Source organism: Aythya fuligula, chromosome Z (genome assembly GCF_009819795.1).
Source record: "Aythya fuligula isolate bAytFul2 chromosome Z, bAytFul2.pri, whole genome shotgun sequence".
NCBI lineage: Eukaryota > Metazoa > Chordata > Aves > Anseriformes > Anatidae > Aythya > Aythya fuligula.
In genome coordinates, this window is record NC_045593.1 from 35,970,337 (window position 1) to 35,995,923 (window position 25,587).

Here is a 25,587-nt window from a genome sequence, read left to right on the forward strand (position 1 = left end):
CACCGCTCCCCGCCCCGCCCCGCGCGGCGCCCGTTGGCGCGGACAGCCGTTGGCACTAACGGCCGCCGCGGCGCGCTGCGCGGCTGACTGCGCAGGCGCGGCCGCCCCGCTCGGGCGGGCGAATTCAAACGCGCCCTGGCGCCCCGGCTCGTTGCCGGGGGGTAGCGGCTGCTCTGACGTCATCGCGCCGCGTCCTCCTTCGCGCCGCTTCCCGGCGCTGGCGGCGAGCGGGGAGCAGCGGCGAGGAGCGGGGCGGTGGGGGGGGGAGGTTGGAGGTTGGCAAAGTTTGACGCGCCCGCCCGCACCGCTCCCTCCCCTCCCCTCCCCTCCCCTCCCATGGCCTCGGAGCACGCGGCCGCGTCGCGGGTGGCGCTGCTGGAGGACGAGCTGCGGGGGCTGGCGGAGGAGCTGAGCCGCTGCCAGGTGCGCCAGGGTGTGGCGGAGCGGGGAGCGCGGCGCGGAGCGGAGCGGAGCGGGTGGGACCCCCTTGGGGGCGCGGATTCGAGACCCGGCGGCGGCGGCGAGAGGGAGCGGTGTGGGGAGGGGAGGGGAGGGGAGGGGAGGGAGCGCCCGGGGACAGCGCTGCTGCCGCTGCGGGGGGCCGCAGGGGGTCTGAGCTGTCCCTGCCGTTGTGACCGAGGGTGCCCGAGCAGCTCCTCAGGTAGTTACTGACAGTCAGGGATGGAGTTTGAAGAGTTCCGCTCCGACCGACACCGTTCAGGCGTGCTTTCGTCATTCCTCCCGGTCGCTGCTTGTGTGTGCTGCTTACTGCCTTTAAGGACGATGGTAGCTGGCTGTTTGGGGGAGGTGCTGTCATGGCAATCTGCTCCAGCGCTCTGCCACGCAAGTGGGTTAAGCCAAACAAATCTGGAAGAGGGGAAGGTGATGTCTCATGCTGCAGTTGCTTTCTGTCTCGCTCCCCCCGTGACAGCCCAAACAGTGCCGTTCTGCGTGGAGCGACTGCCCTGGTTAGGTCCGTGAAGGCCAGGGCACAGGTACGTGGTCATACCTGTGAGCAGAAAACACCGTGTCCACGTTGGAGTTGGTAGCTGTTTGTTGCTTCAGGCAGCATTGGTACACCTGCCAGCTGGTGCTGATTGTATTACAGGTCGAATCCAGACTTCTTGGAAAAACTTGTTGCATTGGAGCACTAAGAGGAGGGGGATCTGCCAATAAAAATCCCCTTTAGAAATACAGAACAACGGATGGTTTGGGGAGATATTAAAAGTCCCACAGGAGAAGTTCAGAAAACTCTTTAATGATAACCGTTTCCCCTTCTCATCATGCAGATCTGCGGTATCAGATGACGTTTGGTGGAGGCGGAACAAAGACCCTCTGCTCATTTGCTAACTGAACATAAGCTATGTATTACTAAAACCTAGGAGCATAAAATGTTTAGGAGAACATTATAAATAAGAGAAACTTTGAAGGAAACAGTACAAATTTGAATTTCCAATTACTTTCACAATGTAACTTTATGTACACAAATTAAGTATCCGATTTCTCCTTTAGATTCATTCAATACATGTGCATTTCTACTTGTTCCTGGATTAGGTGAGACCACTCCAATCATCTTAAAGTTAACAAACAGAAGCAATTTTAAATGCATTTCCTTTATAGCCTCATGCATATTATCCTACTGTTCTTGTGTCTTCATCTTGTGTCAGTTTTCTGGAAGGGAAACAGGTGGAAAAAGAATACAGAAGTAGTTCCTGCATTTGAAGACAAAACATGGTCTGTGTTCAGTTATCTCTTCAGATCTAGGTTGAACCAAACCTGTACAATCCTTCTGATAGCAGTGGGTGCATGTCTTCAGCATTTATTTCAGGTTATTAATAAAATAAAAAGGGAAGTGAAGCACTAATATATAAGCAGATATTCTCGGAAAGCACTGCATTATAGACATCCATGTGCTTTACCACATTACTAATCCATCAGGAAATATAGGGAATATATAGGAAATATAGATAGGAAATATATATGTTATATATATGTTAAGACCTATTTATGTGGTTTGTAAGGATAAGAAGAACAAAGAAAACAGTTTTTGTTCAATAAAAGAGGTGGTACCTAGTCAATTATGCAGCTTTTCCAAAGTAAGGTTTATCAAAAACTATAGGTCACTTTCAAAGTTAGGTGAAGTAACTCTGAATTTGGATGGGAACTATAACAGACTTGAGTAATATTTTTCAACTGGTTTAGCAGTCAACTAATAGTTGAAATATTCAAGAATGGTTGATCCATTTGAAGTTCTTATTTCATTACAAACATTGTGCAAAGACAGATCCTTTAAATCACAAATGTATACAGGCAATTGTTAATGTTGTGCTGTTCTAATTTCTTTACAGTTGTACAGGAAGTTGTTACTAACTGATCAATTCATTTATTGGAAATATATTTTTTTCTGCTGTGATTTACTTCCAGATGAAATTTAGGAAGATCTCCAGTGGTTCTTAAGTTCACCAAACACTTGTATGTTTTTCTAATCGGAGTCATGTAATTGTTTAAGTTGGAAGGGATCTCCTGAGATCATCTGTTCCAACCCACCCTACTCGAGCAGGGTCAGCCAAGCAGGTTACATGGAATAGTGTCCACTCAGGTCTTGAATATTTCCGTGGATGGAGACTCTGCATGCTTGCAAGGGCAACCTGTGCCCAGATGTGAAGACTGCACAATAAAAAAGCATGTTTCAGTTTCCATCAGGATTTTTCTTGTCTTTGTTTTATTTTGCTGGGTAGGGTTATCTACCCAGCAAAAAAAAAAATAATTGGGGTTGTTTAGTCTAGAGGAGACTCAGAGAGCAACGAGGTCTCCCCTACAACTACCTGAAAGGAAGCTGTGGGGAGCTGGGGATTGGCTGCTTCTCTCAGGTAACTAGTGGTAAGACTAGAGAGAACAGCCTCAAGTTGTGCCAGAGGAGGTTTAGGTTGGAAATTAGGAGACGTTTCTTCTCAAAAGGACTAGTCAGGTGTTGGAAGGAGTTGCCCAGGGAGGTGGTGGAGTCACCGTTCCTGGGGGTGTTTAGGGAAAAGTTGGATGTGGTGCTTCGGGACATGGTTTAGTGGGTGACATTGGTGGTAGGGGGATGGTTGGACCAGATGATCTTGGAGGTCTTTTCCAACCCTGATGATTCCGTGATTTCGGAGACTACCTTAGCTGGCATTTTTGATAGAAGTGTTATGTAAATACCTGAAGAAAGACGTTAGTGAGAGTGTTAACTTTTATTCTAGCAACTGGATAAAACTACATAAGCTTTTTTCTTCTGTGTTTGTTACACTCACATACTTCTAACCTACCCTTCCAAAACAGACTTCCCAACTGAAATCTAGTTTGACCTTACTGATACTCAAAATATATCAGATCTAAAGTATTAGCCTTGTGTATTTGTTTAGACATTAGCCTTTAGGTGTCTGTGTATATATATATATGTATATATACACATACAATATGCATATGTGTGTGTGTATATATATACATATATATATATTGCAAAGGAGAAAAAACAGTTTATCAAATAATCAAGGTTGAAAGTTTTCCTTAGTTCCAGGGTAGACTAAACAAGTTTTTAGGGAATGGAGAGCTGTGTATCCTACATCTGGATAAAATTTGCAAAGTTTCTTTTCTACTTCTCCGCACGTCCTCGGGCTGCTATATTTTCTGTCATATAAACCGCACTTCCAAAACCTCTGGGAACTGGAGTCCACTGATGATGACTACATACATGGAAGGCATTTGTGTCTAATACAACTCTTGAGTCTTAGTGCAAGTGTCGTGCATGCTGGTTGCATTCTGTCTAGCTGTAGTGCTCCAGGCTGCTGCCTCTCCTGCAACAGGGTCCTGGAGTAGCTGGCCCTTTCTCTCATCAGGTGTGGTGGCCCTTACCTTCTTTCTAGTGAGGGTTCTTTTTCCTCTTGACATCTTTTTGCCTTTTGAGGTAATGTTTTCTACCATGTAAAGGTACCTGCAGAGCCAAGTACGATGTTTTGAAAATTTCACTTTTTCCCCACCTTTCTTTTTCCCAAAGCTAAGATTCTCCTGGTAAGTCTAGAACTTGGCAGCTTTTGGCTTGCAGTATTTGGTGTTTTCTTTAGTGCTCCTAATGACGCTGGGAGCTTGAATCACAGTAAGTGGCTTCTTGAAGCTGACCACATGAGAAGACTTCAACAACCATTTTGTTCCGTTCACTGTAAAAATTGATGTTGACTTGTAGCTCTGCAATGTAAATTGTAAATAAATAAATAAATAAATAAATCTGAGGCATGTTTGTCTCTGGTATTTTGCTGTTTGGGAAAATTCCAATTGCTGTGTCTGCAGTAGAGCATAATATAGTGATTTTAACGCTCATTTAATAAACAAGTCTTAACTTAAGTGCCCCTCTTCCCCTAATTTTACTTGAGAATAACTTGATAATGGAATAATTTTCCTGAACACAATTGCAAAGGAAACAAGGATATTTTTCTTTGGGGCCTTGTTGTTCCAGTTCTGTGACTGGCTCAACATTGTTGGGGGACGATGGAATGGCAAAGGTCAAGCAGTAAGCTATAACACATCTGGTCTCTGTTACTGGCTTTAACTTCTGCAATCTATTTTAGGGTTTTATACTTCTGCCTACCACCTAAATATCTTGAGAGCCTTCCATGGAAAATCTTTAATAGCTATGTCCTTACTCCTCCCTGGAGTTCTTGGCTCTGCTTGGTGTTTAAAAGATCTGGCCTGTGTTCTCCCCCGCTCCTTTTCCCTTGTGATTCTGTATTTTATTTTTTTATTCTGGGCAGATGGAGGTGTTGTTTTCTGCAAGTGTAGTTGCTCGTGGTAATCAGGGTGGCTTATATGTGGTTTTTATTTTTTTTAAGGGGAGAAGCTGACTCTGTGAGCGGAGTTTCTGCTCCAAGAATATTTTTCTTTAGCTTTCATGTGCTGTCTCTTTAATCTTGTGAATCCATTAAAACAAACAAAAAGCCACACCTGGTGACTGTGTGTTAGAAACTGATTTATAGTGTTTACTGTAATTGATTTCTTGCAGTCATTTTTCTGTGGAAGCTGTTTCATTTGGTACAAAATAATATGCATTTGGAAAGCAGAAGTTCATCTTGGTACTCTTGCTGTCAGTCTCTTAACTGCTGAATTACATAGTCTTCAATGCACCCAATTCCCTAACCAAAAAGATAGAAAAGATTCATTAAAATATCACGTGGTGAAATTGAATCCTTCATTGAATCCTCACTTTCATTCAGTCTGATGGAGTGATTTGAGACTGAGCTTTTTGTATCCAGGCGTCTTCTGTTGCTGGAAACGAGTTGGAAGAAACAGGCATGTGCTGTGCCTTTTACTTATGCTGATAAATATTTAGTTATGGTGATAACTACATGACTGCAGCATTATTATCTTCATTTCATGTTTTCTAAAAAACCTTACCTATTATTAGTCTAAACAGCCAACTGCCTTCACCATTTTATTAACTGGAGCTTTGGCTACAAAAGTAACACTGCAACTCATTCTGCTAAACTAAGGTGGGATTTTTCCTGCTTGTACTTCCCTTCCAACTCTGTGGTTCTGCAAAGAACCAAGAGTATCCTAACTGCCCTCTGAAGTTAACTGTGCTGATTTTAGGCACATCTCATTAATGCAAACTTCTATAGGTCGCATGCTTTTCCTAGCAACGATGGCTATAAAGCCCATGCTATATAGGAGTTAATAGGTGTATACAACTGTAACTAAGTAACAGGTCTCTCAAGCATGCAGCACTGCATGGTGTATACCCCTGACCATAATATTTGGTCAAAGAAACCATGCTGCAGTTTATGGTTTTCTGTTTTTGAAAGCAGAAACGTCTGCATTAGTCAGAAAGTTGGGAACTGGTCACTAATCTGTGGATGTGTGTTCTGCTGCAACTAGTTCTCAGGTAGAATTCCTACAGTTTCTGTCAAAAGGTGATAAATACAGATGAAGAAAAAAGTGATCTTCCTATAGTCGCTGTTTATGTTGCTTCTGTTCATCATCAAGGATTGAAAATACGTTTGTAGGAATGGGCTGCGAATATCCATAACCGTGGTGGGGTAGAAGGGGAATGAAGAAGGTGGGCTGGTAGTCTGTGGCTGGGGCGACAGCTGCTTCTAGTTTTGTTTTGTGTTTCTTGCTTCCTGCTTGTCTTGGAAAGCTGTGCACATACCTGCTCTGGTCTTCATGCCCTATTTTACACTGCTTGCAGAAAAAGAATAGTACTTCTGTGGACAGATGGACTGTCTTGTTTTGGTCACTTTGTGGGTCAGGGCAGTATGTAAAGTATTCTATTTGGTATTACTAGCATTAATCACAGATAGGATTGCTATAACAAACTTTTTTATTATAAAAAATATTCCATTACCTGGAAAAACAGATGCATTCTGTCCTTCTTGACCAATGTAATATCCAGGACACCCACTGAAAATTGAATGAAGCTATGATAACATTGATTTATAAGCATTTTTTAACAAAATATTTACAAGTAAATGTGAAAAATGTATTTAATAGGTTAAAAAAAGAAATCCAAACATTGCATTTTCTGCATGAGTAGCTATTTTACATGCATGTTGATTGTACATGTTAAAAATCTTTTTAAGTCAATAGCTGTGAATTGGAGCTAATACTATAGAAGAAAAATGTGGTTCTTCCTTAGTGATTTGTTTTTATGTCGAGCTGTTTTTTCTTCTTCTGTCTTCGTAACCAAAACGTAAGTGCTTGTGAACTACTAGTATGAGAATTTGAATGCATTAGTTTTTCTTCGGTATGAATTGTGATATCCATATACCACTGTTCCTTCAAAATGGGGCAAAGTGTTTCCATTCATTAAATACTTGTTTCTTTTATTAGTGATGAAGACAAGTCCACATATTTGTTGGTACAGTGGGATTCCACCTGTTTAGTGCTTTGTGCTTTTTTTTTTATTATTATTATTATTTTATTTTATACCCTTATATTTTGCCATAAGGAGTCTAAATCATGTGAGTGTGATCAGTACAGGTGCTGTTAATTAAGACCTTACTCTTTATGTATTGTACACAGTGAAATAACATTGTTGAATAGCAAAGTTGGTTTACTCTTTTTGTTTTCTTCTGCTTTTATTTTTCACAAATTTTAGCTAACAGGAGTGAAATCAATGTATTTTGTCTTTCCTTCTGAAAAAATACGGACTACTGGAATTATGTTAAGGTGAACTAAGAGTGAGATTTGTTAAAAATACTTATTTTGACATTCACTTATCTGTTTACAGCATATCTGTGTTATATAAATATTTCAACTTTCCCCTAGAGATAGTGGGAAACAAAAATTTGTGTAGAGTTAGGCATAAGTGGAAAGATACCTTTTATGGGAGCAACAAAAATGTGCTGTTTCTCAGTAAAGAAATTAATGTCTTACATGAAGATAAGTAGACTCTGGCTTGTAATTTTTCTAACTGCGTTGAGAGTAATTCTAGAACATACCGAAATTTCTACGTGTACCAAATTGCATGGATTTACAGATTCAGTGTTCTGTTTTTTTCCCATCAAAATGTATTTTGGTTCAGAAGGGTTTGCTGTTTTTAAGGATTGACTTCAGGTAATCTTGTTTTTCTTTATTACTATTGAGCATGCACTTCTTCAATGATTTCATTTGCTGTTTAACTCATAACTTACAAGATGTGCAAATGTCATTCTTCTATTTGTCCTCAATTTCAGAGGCACTTTTATGGAAAGCACTATGAAGTTTGGTAAGTCAGACTTAATATACACAAATGCGTGGTCATATTGTCTGTAAAATTAAACTACTCATGGATTCCCATATTCTGAAATGCATTGAAACTCTCAAAGGCGTTATGATTGTATTAATCCAGACCATTGTATTTAAGTAAACACTAACTCTGAAGCCCATGCTGAAACTTCCAGATTATTCTCGGCTTTCAAATCCACAATTGAACTCTTAGAATAACACTTATAACTCTAGCAATTAAAGAAAAAGGTTTTGTGCAAAATTTGTCTTGTTCTGTGCATCTTCACTCAGATGCACTGCTGGACCCCTGAGGTGGTTTTACCCAGCTGGGCAGCTGAGCTCCACCATTCTCACACTCCCCCTCCTCAAAAGAAGAGGGAGAGAAGAAATTACGCTGGAATGGAAATAAGGCTCACGGGTTGAGATAAGGATGATTTAATTAACGAGAAAAGAAAGAGGGGGGAAAAAAACAAGTAAAGGCCATGTGGAAATTCAGATAAAGGAAAAAAAAAATCTCTACTTCCCTTCAAAGAGCAATGTTTGGCCACGTCCCTGGAAGCAGGGCCTCAATACGTGTAGTGGGCATTTGAGAGGACAGATGTCTTCATAACGAGAGCCCCCTCCTATCCTTCCCCTCCCCCACCTTTCATTGCTGAGCGTGACACCACATGGTGCGGAATATCCCTTTGGTGGGTTTAGGTCAGCTGCCCTGGTGATGTTTCTTCCTCATCTCCTACCCAGCCCCAGCCTGCTGGCTCTTGGGGGCTTTGGAGGTAGTCTTGGTGCTGTGCTAGCACTGCTCAGCAACAGACCCGACACCTGTGTGATACCAGTGCTATTCTAGCTACAAGCACAACACACAGCATGTATTACATGAGGCACTGCAGGGAAAGGTAACTCCATCCCAGAGCCAGTGCAACCTCATACTCATCAGTGACCAAGAGATGCCTGGAAACACGAAGGTTAAAGGCAGCCTTGGCTTCAGTGACCATGAGACGGTGGAGTGCAGGATCCTTTGGGCAGTAAGTAAGGTGAAAAGCAAGCTCACAGCCCTAGACTTCAGCAGAACAGACTTTGGCCTCTTTAAATTTCTTCTTGAAAGAGTCTTGTGGTATCAGGCCCTGGAGGGAAGAGAGGCCTGAAAAGCTGGTTAATATTCCAGGATCTCCTCCTCCAGGCTCAAGAAAGGTCAATCCCAACAAATAGGAAGTCAAACAAAAAATGTCAGGAGGCCTGCATGGATGAACAAGGAGCTCCTGGCCAAACTTCAAAAAAGAAACATGATACAAACAGAAAAAAAGAAGCATTCAGAGGGTAGAGGCAAGAGTGGATAACATAGGAGGAATACAGACAATGTTGTCCTAGTATCCAGGCTTAAAATTACAAAAGCTAAAGCCTGGATGGAATTGAATCTGGCCAGAGATGTCAAGGACAAGGTCTTCTATAATCATATCAGTGATAAAAGGAAGGCAGGGAAAATTTGGGCCCAATGCTGCATGGTATGGGAGACTGGTTACACAGCACAGTGGAAAGGCCCAGGTACTCAATGCCTTCTTTGCCTCAGTCTTTGCTAGCAAGACTGTCCTTCAGGAATCACAGGTCCCAGAGACAGGGAAAGACTGCAGCAAGGAAGATGTACCTTTGGTGGAGGAGGATCTGGTCAGGGAATGTTCAGACAAACTGAACATGCTTCAGTCCTTGGGCCCTGAATGGATACACAGAATGGAGTGCTGAGGGAGCTGTCAGATGTCATTGAGAGGCCACTGTCTGTAGTCTGTAAGCTTGAGAAATGTCTGCCAGGAACCTCATGACATTCAACAAGGGGAAGAAGTGCAGAGTCCTTTGTCTGCAGAACAGCTGCCCCAGGCACCAGCACATGCCGGGGGTCACCCAGCTGGAAACTGCTCTGCAGAAAGGGACCTGCCGGTCTTGTTGGAAGCTAACCAGGCCTTGAGCGAGCAACGTGTCCTTGTGGCAAAAATGGTGAAGGGTATCCTCGGCTGCATGAAGGGAAGTACAATCAGCATGTGAAGGGAAGTGATCCTTTCCCTTGGTTCAGTACTGGTTACGCTACACCTGGAGCTCTGGGTCCAGTTCTGGGCTCCCCAGCACAAGAGAGGCCTGGAGCTATCAGAGAGAGTCCAACAAAAAGCAACAACAGTGATCATTGGAGTGGAGCTGATCTCACACAAGGAAAGGCTGGGAGAGCTGGGAGTCTTCAGCCTGGAGAAGAGAAGGCTTGGCGTGGGGGGGATCTCATCACTGCCGATAAATACCTGAAGGGAGGGTGCAGACAGGACAGAGCCAGGCTCCTTTTTGTGGTGCCCAGTCCCGGGACTGGAGGCAGTGGGCACCAATGGAATCACAGGAGGCTCTGTCTGAACATCAGGAAGTGCTTTTCCACTGTGCAGGTAACTGAGCACTGGCACAGGTTGCCCGGAGAGGCTGTGGTTTCCTTTTCCTTGCAGATAGGCAAAAGCCATCTGGATGTGGTCCTGGGTGAGTGGCTCCTGCTTGAGCAGGGGAGTTTGGGCCAGATGACCTCCAGAAGCCCCTTCCTACCTACATAGTGATTCTATGAAGTTTCCAATACTGAGTACTCAGAAGAAAGCAACTGTTAGGGTAAAGCCTGTACCAGTGAATGAAGGCTTGCGGAATATCCTGACTGTGTAGTCTGTCCTAAAAATAGCAAAGAAAGTTACTTTCTTTTAGGTACTTGGGGAAGGTGGCATTGTGAGTTACGGGCCCTTGTCTATCAGTTAACTTATTTCTATTGTTTAACTTATGTTGATTTCTGTACAGTCCTACTGTCGTGGTACTGAAGTGATTTGTGATGCTACTTCACTGACTGTGCCGTGTCAGACCAGGAAGTATCTTATTTCTTGTCACATGGTTATAAAATGAGTACAATATTTATGTCAACAATGTGTAATAAAATTATTCAGTTAAGTATGTTGCTGTCTTCTTGTCACTGATGGACTAATCTGAAGAGTCCATTTATGAAATCATGTAATGACAGATAGCATCTTTTAGTGAGTGATGTGAAGTACCATTGCCTAGACCACTATTGCTACTTCAGCATTGTAACACAATAATACATCAACAAATTAATGCAAGAGAGCAAACTCAAGTTTGCTTTCAACAGAGTTCCGAGTAAGGACGAAATCTCTTTGTGTGCATGTTTAGGTGTATGCACATAAAAAAGTGGTATTCCATCTTTTCCTATTTTTGTTTCAAAGGCATTTTCTTTGTTGCCAAAACTATTAACAGAGAGAAGAAACAATTATTTAAATAGAAACATAGTTAATCTCTTTTTCTAATGCAATAAAATTACTTGTTGGTTTTATACCCCTTCTGGTTTAAGAAGATTACATTAAGGAATTGGGGATGAACGTGGACGGAGATGCACTTATTTGCTGGTGGCATCTGTTTTGAAGCTGTCCATCTGGTCAGGTCCCATGCAGTTGTCTTACGGCTCTATTGGGCAGTTAGCTGTGGCAGTTACTGTGTGTGAGTGACTCTTGTGAACCTGAAAACAACCTCATGTTCTCTTTGCAGCCCAGTGTGTATAGGGCACTATGATTTCTTGTGAGGTAATGGTCAGTCTTATCTTGTAGTCACTTTTTTAGATTTTTGAAAAGCTTAGCACCTCAAAGATCAGACTTCATAAAGCATAAGAGTGTTCTGTGCTATATGACCACTCAGGAAGACTGGGTGGGTTGTAGAGAAAATACCTCATATTTATTAATGAGTACATGACTGGAACACGACAGTCTTCACCAAGAAATACTGACAGGATAGTATCAACTCCGTTCACGCTGGCAGCATATTAGCAGTGTATATTCAAAAGTGACATGAAACATCATGAAGAAAGTCTGTCACTTGCATGTAAAATGTATACATCAGCTTGATTAAAGGCCTGAGAAGAAGCATACTAGATGCTAGGAGAGTCCAAAACATACTAACGGTGTTCTTGCATGTGTTTCAATGCTTACACCAGACACGTTATTTCATGCTTTTTCAGTCTTTGTGAAATGTAATCTGATACTTGCTCAGTCCTGTGTGCTACTTTGCATTTACGTATGGATTCTTTCTTCCAGCATGATGGTGATGTAAATTTCACTCAGTAGAGAAATACTCACTTCATAATACGGAAAACTGTCAATGTCTGGTATTGTAGAGTTCTTAATACAAATTACAGTAAACCAATAGCTCCCTCTGTCCTCCCAGCTGTTTCATTTCCCCTTTTGGGGGTATCCACAGGTATTTCCTGTTTAAAATTTTAAATGAGAGTTTGTGTCCTTTTCTAGCAATTGTTCCAGGGAGTAGTTTTTTTTTTTTTTTTTTTTTTTTTTCCTTTTTTTTCCCCTTTTTTTTGGGGTTGTGGTGATTGTTCTGTTGAATGGGTATTCTACCTCTGATTTCAGAAGGTGGTGTTTTGTTTAGTAAATTATCATTTGTAATGCTTTAAAAATTTAGGGTATGGTATGAGCCCTTCTAATAGTTAACAGACTTTGAAATAAAGTAAAAGACCAGAAGGAATGCTGCTGACTCCAAACTGTAGCTGAGATGCTTGATGTGTGATTTACACTAAAGGAGTTTTTTCAGTTTATCCTTCTCAACACAATTTACTATAGACATGTAAACAAAAACGAAACCTATATTTAACACCCAAATTCATGAATGAATTGTTCCTGTGAGCAGAAAGATATTTTTTATGTTTTTGTCATTTTCACTGCTAAATTAAAAGTTTTTTTCTATCAGAATTCAGTAGCATTGCTTTAAAAGAATGTCAGCTAATTCTCCTTGATGAAGAGGTGTAAAAATACTAAAAATTTTCTAAATATGGTAACTCGCTTTTTAGTTTCCTGTAGACAAATAACTGTGTGCAATATTTAAACAGTTTTACATACTTTTGATATCAGATGTCCAGAGCAATATTTATGCTTGGATTTCTCTTCCAAGAAGGAAGGAAACTGATTGCATTGAAATTAGTATATTTGTCTTGCTCTGCTTGTAAGCTTAAGCGATGCTGTGTTTTGTGACTTAAGCTAATGTTTAATAAATTCATGATTTTACTTGCAAGCAAGTACTTAAGCTCTGGCTAGTCATACCATATAATCTTTGTCTGTGACTCGTCTTACGGTTGTCCCACCTTCTGAACTTCTTGTTCAAAATCAGTTACAAAAATCAAGTTTGCTTTGCAAAGAGCAGGTTCAAGACCTAAGTTATTGTTTATTTCTGTATGTCTTTCAATATGATGATTGACTACTTTCACTGTAGACTGAGGGAAAAACCCTCTTTTGTATGCAGTATACTTAATTTTTTGCTCTGTAATTCTCTAATTCTAGCATCCGTACCTGATCATGGGATAAGCGTCTTTATCTGACATCGGTTGCGTTGTGGATAATCTTAGTTTTAATGAGTAATTTGCAGTAACTTTCAAATGACATCTGTATTCTGCGTTTGTATATAAGTTCTCAGCTGTTCAAGGTACACTCTCTCTGACCTCTTGAGCCGCTAATGTACACTTGAGTAAGTTGAACGTTCCTTGGGTAGGCTGAAGATTGATATATCCCAGGCCTTGACAGCTGTAGTGTTTTTCTGTGCCAACTTCAGACTGTCTAAGCAGCCCTTTTTCAGAAGAAATTGTTTGGCTCCCAAGACCATTCAGGGAACAGCCTTACCAAGTCCATTAATTGTGCCAAGATCTTAAAAAGACTATTTAAACTTCTTTCCATCTTAAAACTGTAATAATTTTTGGCTAATGCTCATATTCTGTTGTACGAAATACATATACGTACTTGAAGATTTAGATGAAACAATTTTACCTCTAAAAATGTTTGACGTGTTAAAGTGAAGTAAGTCACATTTCGTGGTAACTTATTAATAGCATTACATTCTCCTAATGTTTAACTGTGATAATGAGAAATTTAATATGCCTCCATGTTAAATTTCTTTCTAGTCATTGAGGTTCATAGATTTTAACTGCAGATGGTGTTTTATTTTGTTATTGGTAATACGTATTTGAAGGCACAGCTAAATATTTTGTCCTTGCTCTATTGGCAGAAAGGCCAGTTAGGAGAAAATTGCTGTCTTTTCTGTGCATTTACAGAAATACTAACATGCAGGAAAATACATTTGTTCATTTAGGTCAGAATATTTGATGATATATTTACCACATTACAGTTTTAAATACCAATTCTTGCCATCAGAAATAACATTTATTAACATGGTGTCATGGTGTTGCTCTGCAGTTGCAGAAATTTGTGTGATTTTATCCTATTCACAGGCAGGCCACTTGGAAAGGTTTTTTTTTTTTTTTTTTAATTGGGCACTACTTATCCTGTTCTGTTCAGCTGTTTCTTTGAAGTTTACTTTGTGTATACTATTCAGATTCAATAAACCTTTACTGTGAGCTTTTTTTTTTTTTTTCCTTCTATTTAAGTTAGGGTGGCTTTTTTATTCCTGCTTCATTTACTGTTCTTTCAGCACAGACAAAAATGTGGCAGAACTTAGAAGTAGCAATTTCACCAACATGAGTAAAACTTGGAGCCCATCTGCAACTATTTCACAGACTACTTTCAAAGCTGTCCAAGGAAGAGAAAATGATTTGAGGTTAATCTGAACTGCTTATATAATCAAAAAAAGATCAATCATACAAGTCTGTCTGTGTTCATCTCTTTGAAACTTCATTATTCTGAATGCTATCAAAAGGCTAGTATTTGTTTGTGTTGCAGCAAAGTGTAGGTAGGAATAAGGTTGCCAGAGACTGAATACATGTTGGATGTACAGCAGAAATCAGAGGAAGGTTGTGAGAAATTCCCTCTCCTGGTACTGTACATATATACTTCTTACATATTCACTAGAAACAGTTCAGTATATATATTGTAGTTCTCACTTGTGTGCAATGGGGGAATGGTGTATTTAGAAGGATGTGACTGGAAGTGACACGTTGGTCTTTTGTCATCTTGTGTGGCACTGTGCAGCTCCCCAGCCTGAGGTCTGGAGATTGTAGGAACCTCCAGGACAGCACAAAGGGCAGTCTCTCCTGCTTGTGATGGGTCTCATGGTACTGGATAATGCTTCTTGGAGTCTTTCAGAAGCCTGAGTCTCTCAGCTCTTCTAATAAATAAATGAACAGAAAACTCAACAGCAACTTCTGTGCTGTTGTACGCAGGACAGTAAAGGCAAAAGCTAAGGAAGACTGGTGGTAAGTAAATCCAGTTTCTTAAAAAAGCAGACAAAACTAGACTGAACAAAAAGCCTATGAGCTGGTAAATTAGCATCAGTAATTTTGTTTGACTCCAGGTTTTTGAACATTTGTGGTGGAATACTATTTGTACTTCTCCGTGCTGTAATGATGTAATGACCCTTAGACTAATTTTTTAGTCATTTTAAGTAGTTAAGTGCAAAGGTACACACTGAATCATGCATGAAAGATATAAAAAAAAAACACGTTCTTTTATCAGTTTAGCCCTGCTCTTCATATTGCTGATAAACTGAGATTTGAATTAAAATTATTTTGAAATTATAGTTAGTTTATTAGATATAGAAGTTTATTCCTACGTTGTGGTTCAAAAATTTCTTTATAGTTGAACTGATGCCATTTAGAGTGTAATAACTGCTGACTTACTTAGTGTCCTCCTAAATCATTTAAAAGAAATCACATTTCCATTGCTGTTATTTAGTGAGTTTTTGTTTGGCTTTGTGTGCTTTCTTTGATGGGCCCCTGAAAGAAGTACAAAACGTTTTTAGACATCCAGAATGCACAGAATCCATGTTCTTTATACATCCTAATGCTTTTTGGAAGCCTGCAGCAATTTTTCCAAACCTGAGAAACATTTTTATTTTTCATTTTGCTTCTGCCTGTGAAGTTGTAGAAAACCAGAACATTCTAGAGAAAATCCATGCTGTTTGGATATTAAATAGGCCAAGTGGCCTCAGCGCAGCGATCCGAAGGCTGCACCCAGGTGCATGCAGATAGGTCATGCAGAATCTGCAATCTACACACACTGTGACTTTTTAGATGACATAAGGCATTTACAAGACTTCCCATTCTGTTTTTTTTTTTTGAGTAAACAGGAAAAAAATCTAGAACTTATATAGACTTTAGACTGGGTAGATAGAAATCCAGGGTTGTAGCAAAAGGTGATAGCTCTCATTGAGAGGGTGTGTTGTTTGTTTTCAAAAAAGAGGTGGAGAACCATATTTGTGGCCTGATTTGAGTAACCTAATTAATATGATACCATTTGAGTTCTTATTTATATGACACAGGCCTAGTTTGGGTGTTATCTTTTTGCAAAAAGCAAATGCGGTCATCTACTGTAATGCACCATAATCCTGTTAGTTATCTGTTTGCTTGCGTGCAACAGTCACTGGACAGTCATTATACTGCTAACCTAATTTGTTAGAGTACAGTGATGTCTCTTTCAACGGCTTTAAAAGAGTAGTTTGTGCCCCAATTCTCTCTACATGAAATTTTTGTTACCATTGTGCTTTTGTTTGCAATTACCAGAAATGAAGTCTCCCCATCAACACTTCAAAAGTTGTGTGCATCTTACAATGGTAGATAAAACCAGAGGAATTTAACATAAGACAAACTCTTTTTTTTTCTTCATGCTGTAATCCAGTTTGTGTGTAAGCTGGTAATAACTTGAAATTGTAGTATCTTTATGGCCAGAGTCTTTCTTTTATTTACTTACTAACACAATCAGATGCCTAGTCTGATTTGTAGTTTGTATTAGCAATGCATTCTTAAAATAGGTGGGTGAGATTTTCTGGGTTTATAGCAATGCGTTATTAAGGCATCAAATTTTCATAAAGTTTTCTTTCCTGTGCTGTTGAAGAAGTTGGTGGTATTTAAAGATTTCAATGCATGTCAACTAGGAACGACAGTATTCAAAAGAATAAGATATTTCTGAAAAAAAAAGTCAACACAAAAAGTCAACTTGCTGCCCTCAGGATCCTAAACTGCACTATTTCAAGGTCACTGGAGCCAAGGCTGCCCTTGAGTTTCACATTCTCCACCAGTCCTTCCTTGGTGGAGAGAACAAGGTCTAGCACTGCACCCCTCCTTGTTGAGAAGGAAGTGGTCACTAATGCATTCCAAGAACCTACTGAGTTGCCTTTGCCCTGCTGTGCTGTCCCTCCAACAGATACTGGAGCGGTTGAAGTCCCTCATGAGGACCAGGGCTGGTGAACATGAGGCTGCTTCAGTCTGTGGAAGGCCTCAGCTGCTTGGTCTTCCTGATCAGGTGGCCTGTAGCAGACCCCCACTACAATGTCACCTGTCCCTTCCCTCCCTTTAATCCTGACCCATGGGCTCTGTCAGCTCCTCACCCATCCCCAGGCAGAGCTCAGTGTTCTCCAGCTGCTCCTCATCAGCCCTGCCTGTCCTTCCTAAGGAACCCATATCCCTCCATTCCAACACTCCAGTCATGGGAGCCGTCCCACCACATCTCCATGATGCCAATAAGATCGTAGTCCTGCAGGTTTGCACACATCTCTAACTCTTCTTTATGCCCCATGCTACGGGTGTTATCATAAAGACATTTGACATTTGAGATGTGCCCCCAGTGAACTCCTTCGTGCTGCCCTTCAGGTGCTCTCCTGCTGACCCGTGACCCTTCTTCAGGCTCTGGGCACCTATCACTGATACTGGTGTCCAGCTGGGAGAAGTGGGGTGGATTGAGGTTCTCGTCCCCCCACAACTCTAGTTTAAAGTACTCCTCACCAGCTTGGCAAGCCAGTGACTGAAGATGCTCTTCCCCTCCTAGGACAAATGGACCCCATCAGCCACCATCAGACCAGGTTCTCAAAGTGAGTCCCATGGTCTAAGTAGACAAACCCCTATCTGCACCAGCCCTGTAACCATCTGTTGATTTGCCAGATTTAACTGGCCCTTTCAATCCCCTTCCCTTTGACCAGGATGAAAAAAACTACCTGTTCCCAGGAGTCCTTTACTGCTGCTCCCAGGTGGCTATATCTATTTTTATAACCATAAAAAATGAGAAGCTGGGTAAAGAGGAAATTAAGTGGGAAACCCATAAAGAAGCCAAGTGGTGTAGATTAAGATAGGAACTTAGGTCTTCTATTTCAGATCTTAGTCAGGGTTAAAACAAATTTGTTCAGAGGGAAAATGCTGTGTTGGTTATCTAGCTGACATTAGTGAGCTTCTGGTTAACAAATGAAATCTGTGATATCCAAGGATATTGTTAGGTTCTGGAAGCTTGGAAGAAAAAGGAAGCAGAGATATTGATAGCCACAATAGTGGTGATTTTCCTTTTAGGTCATATATTGTCCTCATGCACATGCTCTTTAAGATTCAGAAATAGCAAAAGTAGCCTAAGCTGCACCTTTCAGGTGTTTCCCCGTTTCCCTGTGATTTTTACCTAGCTGGAAATATGATTGTTTTGCTATATTAATTTCTAATTTAACGTTAGGCTGTGGTTAGTAGGCTTGTTCTTAGCATATGTACATAAATCATGGAATAGACTATGCTTTCTTATTTTTTTTCAGCAAAATTTTCTTCAATGTTCTGCTGATCTGTTGTAATATTTTTATATAATTAACACATTATGATTTTAGTATCTAACATAACTACATGACTATCACTGCTTCCAGTAATACTGCTGTGTTGAATAAAAATACACCGGTGCAAAATAACATCTTTTGTGTAGTAGAACATTCAAATCCAGAAAAGCTTTTAGCAGAGATTTAACTTTCACAAACTTTCTGAAGTGTATTTAAAACAAAACACAACAGCAAAATTGTTTTCTTGTTCTCATCTGAGATTTTTTTCAGAAGCTTTAAAATGATACAGGATAGCTGAGCGGATGTGAGACAGATACACGGCCTGTTTTCAAATAAAATCTTAGAGCTGCAAATGGTAAAACCTGAAGCAAGTATTCCAAGCTCAATTTTTATTAATAGAAATTAGAAGTACTAGGGACTGATGCAGCAAAATGCAGCCTTGTCTGAACGATGTTGATTTTTGCTGCCTTATTTGCATACTCTTGCATAGTTGATTGTAGATCTTGGTCTTCCTTCAAAAATTCTGTGTGGTTAAATTTCTGTTTGTTCAAGAGAACTCTTTACTATGTTGTTATTTCATGAGAAAGTGAATACCATGTAATTAATTCTCACTAAAACAGTATTTATTTATTTATTTATCTTTTTTTTTTTAATAATCATGTTCTGAATATTCATGGAGTATCTTTTTTTTTTGTTTATAAAAGCTTTAGCATAACACTTAAAATATTTTTGTCTTTTTTTCTTGTTTGTAAGGCTGATAAAGAATTTGTGTGGTCTCTGTGGAAACGTCTTCAACTGTCAAGTCCAGATTTAACACAAGCTGTCAGCTTGGTTGTGCAAAGGTGAGTTTGAAGATTTAGCATCATATTTTAAAAAACAAACAAAAGTGCTGATACCACACTTTTCATCTTTTTAATTGGGAATAATGCAGGATTCTAATAATGTATTACAAAAAATCCATTGTTAAATTTTGTCAAGAGTTTATAGAGTATTTTGCAGATTTCCTTTTTGGTTTAAGTTGAAATGTATTTTCAAGTCTGTTTTTACTGCTTTACTGTGCTGCAATTGAATTCAATTCTTATTTTATAAATGTAGTGCATGTTTGGATTTTCTGTTGAAATAGCAAAAGGAGGTAAATGACATTTTCTGGTGTCATACATAGTTAGATGACAGTTAAATGTGCAAATTATGTTTATTTGCTTTCTCAAGGAAGCGAAAAGCTAAGGCACGATAAAAGAAGAGATGACCATGCAATTTAAGTAATACTCCTCTGAGGATGCTAATGATGAGGATTTCCTCATATTACCTACCTCCTAGCATCTGACCGCTATAAATGTTAATTAATCATCACAGTGTATGATTGATTGTTTTAGAATGCTAATATTTACAAATTCATAACTTTTGTAGGCCAAAGATAAGAAAAATGTGAACTAGTTGGTAATGTGGCTATCAAAATTCAATCACTTGATTCTCTTACGGTCAAAGGATTTGTCTGTTCCGTGTCTCAGGATGCCACAAGATTCCTCTTATAAAATTAAACATTTTTTTTAAACTTCTTTACAATAAATCATTATGTTCTTTAGCAGGGAGTGTTTTTACTATAGTGTTGTCTCTCCTGTTCATCCTCTGCATTGCAAAAATAATGAAAATTTTGTTTAAAACATAGTATGACCAGAGCTAATTTTAATAAATATTAGCTAACTAGATCTAAGAGTTGTTGATATCCAGAGGAAGAAACTGATCGTTCAAGCATGTGTGGCTTATGTTAAAACAGCTTGTACCTAAGAATTCAGATGCCATGACCAGAAATGAATCAAGAATGGCTTGGGTTGGAAGGGACCTTAAAACTCATCTAGTTCCAACCCACCTGCCATGGGCAGGGACACCTCCCACTAGATCAAGTTGCTTAGGGTCTAACCTGCTCTTGACAACACCTTCAGGGATGGGGCATCCACAACCTGTCTGGGTGACTTGTTCCAGTCTCTCATCACCCTCTGAGTGAAGAATTTCCTCCTAACCTCTAATCTGAATCTCCCCTATTTTAGTTTTAAACCATTCTCCCTTCTCCTGTCATTATCTACCTGAGTAAAGAGTCCTTCTCCATCTTATTTTTTTTTTTTAAGACTACTTTAATTATTGAAAGGTCACAATGAAGTCTCCCCGGAGCCCACTTATATCATGGCTGATCATCCCCAGATCTTTTAGCCTTTCTTCACAGGAGAGGTGCTCCAGCCCTCTGGACCTGCTCTAACAGCCCCACGTCATTCTGGTGCTGGGGGCCCAGACCTGGACACACCACTCCAGGTGGGGCCTCACAAGGGCAGAGCAGAAGGGGACAATCCCCTCCCTCCACCTGCTGCCCACCCCTCTGCTGATGCAGTCGAGGATGCAGTTGGCCTTCTGGGCTGCAAGCACGCACTGCTGGCTCATGTCGAGCTTTTTCTCCACCAGAGCCCCAAAGTCCTTCTCTGCAGGGCTGCTCTCAGTGAGCTCTTCTGCCAGTCTGTGCTCATGCCCTGACCCATGTCCAGACTTGTTGAACCTCCTGAGGTTCACATGGACCCGCATCTTCAGCCTGTCTAGGTGTATAAGTTTGTGTATATAGGCATATTTTGTATGCCTTCTCTTTCAGAAGAACATACTACTGCTTTAGAACACCTCTTGTGAACTCAAGGCTATGTATCTATATTGTATATTTCTCCTGTTTCTCAGAGTTATGGAATTAAGAGGGAAGAAATTGCTTTCCCAGCATCTTTTTAGGTGTTATCTTTACCCTAGAGAATCTTGGAATAGGTTTGTATAAAACCTATTCAGTATACAGGAGTTTTATTAATCATGACTTGAACTTTGGGGTTGCTTTGATTTGACAGATGGAGCAGTAGTGTGTATTTTTCTCTTTAATTGATGTAGCTTCATCTCTTTTTCCTGAGAAAGGTTTAATTGCCTCTTTGGAAATAATTTCTAGCCCACTTTTCCTGTGAATCTTCTGCACAACCAAATTACAGCCCTATATATTCTCCAATTTCTCTAGCTGTAGCTTTCAGTAATCTTTTCCAAAGTAGTGTCTGTTTCATGACTTTACCTTTTTGCACTCCTTTCACAAAAGTTTTTTCTCATTTGCCACTTTATAGCAGTAAATACAATTATTGATATCACAACAGTGTCAGTTTATCTCAATTCAGATATGTTGATTAGGTATTCTTGTAATTTGCAACTTAGCACTGTTGCTGGCCAGAAAATTGTAGGATGGGTGAGTTTTTGGCTTAGTTAATGTAGCAAAGATACTTGGATTTAAAGGGGAGAGGTGGGATTGTTCTATGTAGTAGTAATTTATATCTGATTAGAAAAAAGAAAAAAGCCGAACTCTTCTTAGAGACTTCTCTCCTTTCTCAGCTGTAATAGAAACATTGACCCTGTTGATAACATTTTCCAAGTTGATAACGTTCTCCATCTTTGCTTTAACTACTAAGTGATTTTGGAATAGATACAAACAGAATGGAATGGATGAATGAACTTTTGTTGTCTCTGCTTGGGACAGTGTGACATGGGTGCCTCAAATGTTTGTGTAGCTTTATTTTCAATGTGTTCTACTAAAAAATCCATCACCAGTAAGCTTTCTGTGCTCACCTTCATTACAGACTGTCTGAGAAAAGAAGCCAGCTACCTATTGGAATAAAACTGTATCTAAGAAGGTGTAGTCTTTCTGTACCCCAGATCTTGTATATAATGAACTAGTCAATATTGCCCAATAAAAAAACAGCCAGATTTTCTTTAGGAGATTACAATATCAGAAATAAAAAGATGGAAGTGTGAAAGGACAAAATGTTCCCTTACATCCTTGTATACCACGGGTGCATAAAAAGAAGACAAAAGAAGTATGTATTAGAAATAGAGTGGGCAATACTAGCTACACAGTCAGGTAATTTATATTTGTAACATTGAAGTATTTGTTATAGTATCTTTTTCTCTAATAAATCAGGAAAAAAAAAAAGGCATAATTTGGAGGATGTAGAAGGGAATTAACAGTAGGTTTCTATTATTTGTCTGCTATTTTGAAGTGCTTTCATGGTCCCAAAATAGAAGTTCACCTGCCCTAAAATTGTAAAAATGTAAGTGGTGCCTTTTTATGGCTGTGCTCTTGATTCCTATAATACACCAATGATATTTTACTTTTCAGCAGTCTTTGCAGTTCTTGCTGCATAACTGTAACTACATTCCCATTTTAATATTCAGATATAAACAAAAAAATATCTTTACTGTGCAAATGAGAAATGCCTTTGGGATATGTAAAAGCCTCCAGGTATTTTCAAACAAGCCATTGTAAAAAGTACATCTCATGTTAGTATACTTTCCAGCTACTTTAAATACTATTGATCTCCAGTGTTATGTAAAGAGCATGCTATTTCTAGTTCACTGCCTTTGGAAACATTCTTTTTTTTTTTTTTTTTTTTTGATGATGAATTAAAAAAAAAGGTCTTAGAATGCTTAGAATGTACCTTTTACAGGTAAATTCACATGTAAACTCAGAGTCAAGGTTCAGATCACAGTATCAAAGGTTCTGAAACCTTTTGGAAACTTTCAGAGCGCTCCTTAGGACTTCTACAGTACATGAAATCTTGCCAGGTCAACAGATTCTGATCTTCCTTTAGGGGTTTCTAGCTGACTCCGTTCCTTTCTTCTGAAAAAGAGGGTGTAGCAGGGTCCATTACTTATCAAACTATGGCAGTGATACAAGACCTTGTGGAGATATAGCTGGAAATTGTATTATGCTAGGTGATATCCTTCTAAATAGGTATACATGGAAAACTTTCCTTAAATTTATTTTTCCCCAACTAAATTCCATGTGTGCTGTCTTGAAAGATTTAGCAAAGAGTGGGAATTAATTTATCATTTGGGGCCACTCTGAGAAACAGTCCCAACCTAACAGTAGTGCCAGTAGATGAGAGAGTTGTGTTGCTCTTGCTGAGGAGTTAATTCTTTCTAAAGGTGTGCAGATAGAAGAAAACAGGCCTAAAGAGCAAGTCATCAAATAAACAAAAAATTTTGGGGAAGATTATTGTAAGAAGTTAAGCTACATTTTGCTGCATCTTGTGGATAACAAATTGTTGAAAAAACATGAGGTTGGTATAGATTCCTCACTGACTGAAGATGTGCAGATGCACTTAAAATGACAAGTACTTTTTATGGAAAAGGATAAGTGAATGCTTTGTATGTATGAGCAATATAGATTGATGCTAATTGAAAAAATAATTAAAAAAAATGTAACTTGCTTTTTTTGAAGGGATGATAAATAGCTTGCAGAAGTTTACTTAAACCACTTACCATTTTACTCCTGTGCAAATTACTGGGAAACAGTATGACAGAACTAGGAAGTAAACAAAATCTAAAGCATTTTTAAAGGCGATTACCATTTTGTCACTCTGAGTTTAAAATGAAGTGGACTCCCTTGTTATTATCACTCAATAAAGTGGATGGAATAATAGAGCATAAGGGTACAACCTTTCTATCTAAGGTCAAATAATTGAGATTGTCTACAGTTGATGAAAGTTTAATATCCTGTTTCATTAAAAATTCTCAGAACATTGAACATAAGTCAACATTCCATGGAGAAGAAAGTATTATGCAGCTTGCATGTGTGCATATCTGCATATCGGAGCACAAAATATTGACATGATAATTGCAGTCAAGCCTGATTGAACAGTGGCCTCTGGGAATTCAGCTGGTGTTGTACCAACTGGATGGCTGCTCAGGACACAGTTTGAAATGCAAGGTGCAAGTTAGCACTTTATTCAGCACAGGCAGGCATCATTTAAAAATCCTTGGGGGAAACCCTGGTGATGTGCAGATGTTAAAGCAGTCTGTTCTGAAGTGCTGATATTTTAAACACTGTAAGAGAGTTGTGTATTTTAGATGAAAAATGTTTGCAAAATTATTAGGGAAAATGTCACTTTATTTTCTTTACTACTCTAGTGTAAAAATACATTTGGTATTTTATGTGCATTGCTTAAAATAAGAAACAGGAATAAATCATCTACCAAACTAAGTTAGAAATAGAAGAAAAATTATATTTCTATAATGATGCTTTTCTATTTGTTATACATGCTGGTATACATGATCTGGTAATAAATATAGTTCTATAAATAATTTACTAAAGAAACAACTTCATTTTACAATTTTTTTTTTGTAACCAGACCTTATGTTATTTCTGTTAAGAAACAAGGATAGACTTACTCAATTTTGATACAGAAAATATTTGCTGTCTCAGAGGAGTGCAATATCTATGCCATCAGTTTAAGTATTTGTTTTTACTCTGTGCAGTCCAAATCTTTTAAAAATACGATTTGTAATTATTAGAAGGAGAAGGAAAAAAATGAACTAATAATTGTGTGCCATATAAAATGCATTATGAAGTATAAGCATCTTCTAGGATTGGAGGTGAGAATAAACTGTACGGGTAAATGAGGACTGTTTACTTCTTTTTTTTTTTTATCACAATAGGTGCACAGAAACAGGGCTCTAGTTGAAAGATAAAGGCATATGCACTGTTTCTGCTAAACACTAACTGTACAGCCACAGGGATTAATGTAAATTACAATATTGGTGTCATACTTATACATTATTATACATTGACTGTATAATGTACAACTTTGCACATGGGCTATTCATTGTCTATGTAGTAACAACACTGAATGTATGCACTTGTGTAAAGTATATATGCAAAGCAGTTGGAAGTGTGAAGACCAGGAGGGATGACAGTTACATTAAATGGTGCATCGCAGAAGTTGACTATAACTTTTTTAAAAATAAGCATATGTTTAGAAGTGTATATATTGTATATAATATATATAATTTATATACATATATAATACATATATGTATTATATGTATACATATATAATACATACATATATGTATTATATTATATATATGTATGTATTATATAGGTAAAATACATATACTATTAAAATAAAATGTTTGATTATCTGTTACCACATAGCTCCAAGTTCTCAGAGTACTCTTTAACTTTCTTGATTATTTAAGGCCAAATCTGTAGAACCTGCTCTGTTTGTTGTTTTTTTTAATCTTGCTATTTGTAAAACTGAAAGGAGGTATGCCATTGATTTTTTTATTAGATAAAATTGTTTTCATTAAAACTATGTAACGATGGCATAATTGCATGTAACTTTGAATTATTTTTTCTTGAAAATGGTTAATTGCTTGACTTATTAAGACCTGTGGTAGGATATAATACGATTCTCTTCCCAGAATGCTTTCGTTGAAGATTCTAGGAAACATACTGTCTTACAATACTTCCCCAAACTTTTT

General features: G+C 39.0%; 1 protein-coding gene across 1 annotated transcript in view; it reads left to right on the forward strand.

The window, feature by feature from the left end:
- Positions 1 to 267: 267 nt before the first annotated feature.
- CNTLN (centlein) overlaps positions 268 to 25,587 on the forward strand; it is a 192,433-nt gene continuing 167,113 nt past the window's right edge. The window contains exons 1-2 of the mRNA XM_032206274.1: positions 268 to 423; positions 19,015 to 19,103. Coding sequence (XP_032062165.1) covers positions 337 to 423; positions 19,015 to 19,103 — 176 coding nt within the window. The 5' untranslated portion in view covers positions 268 to 336. The remainder of the gene's footprint in view (positions 424 to 19,014; positions 19,104 to 25,587) is intronic.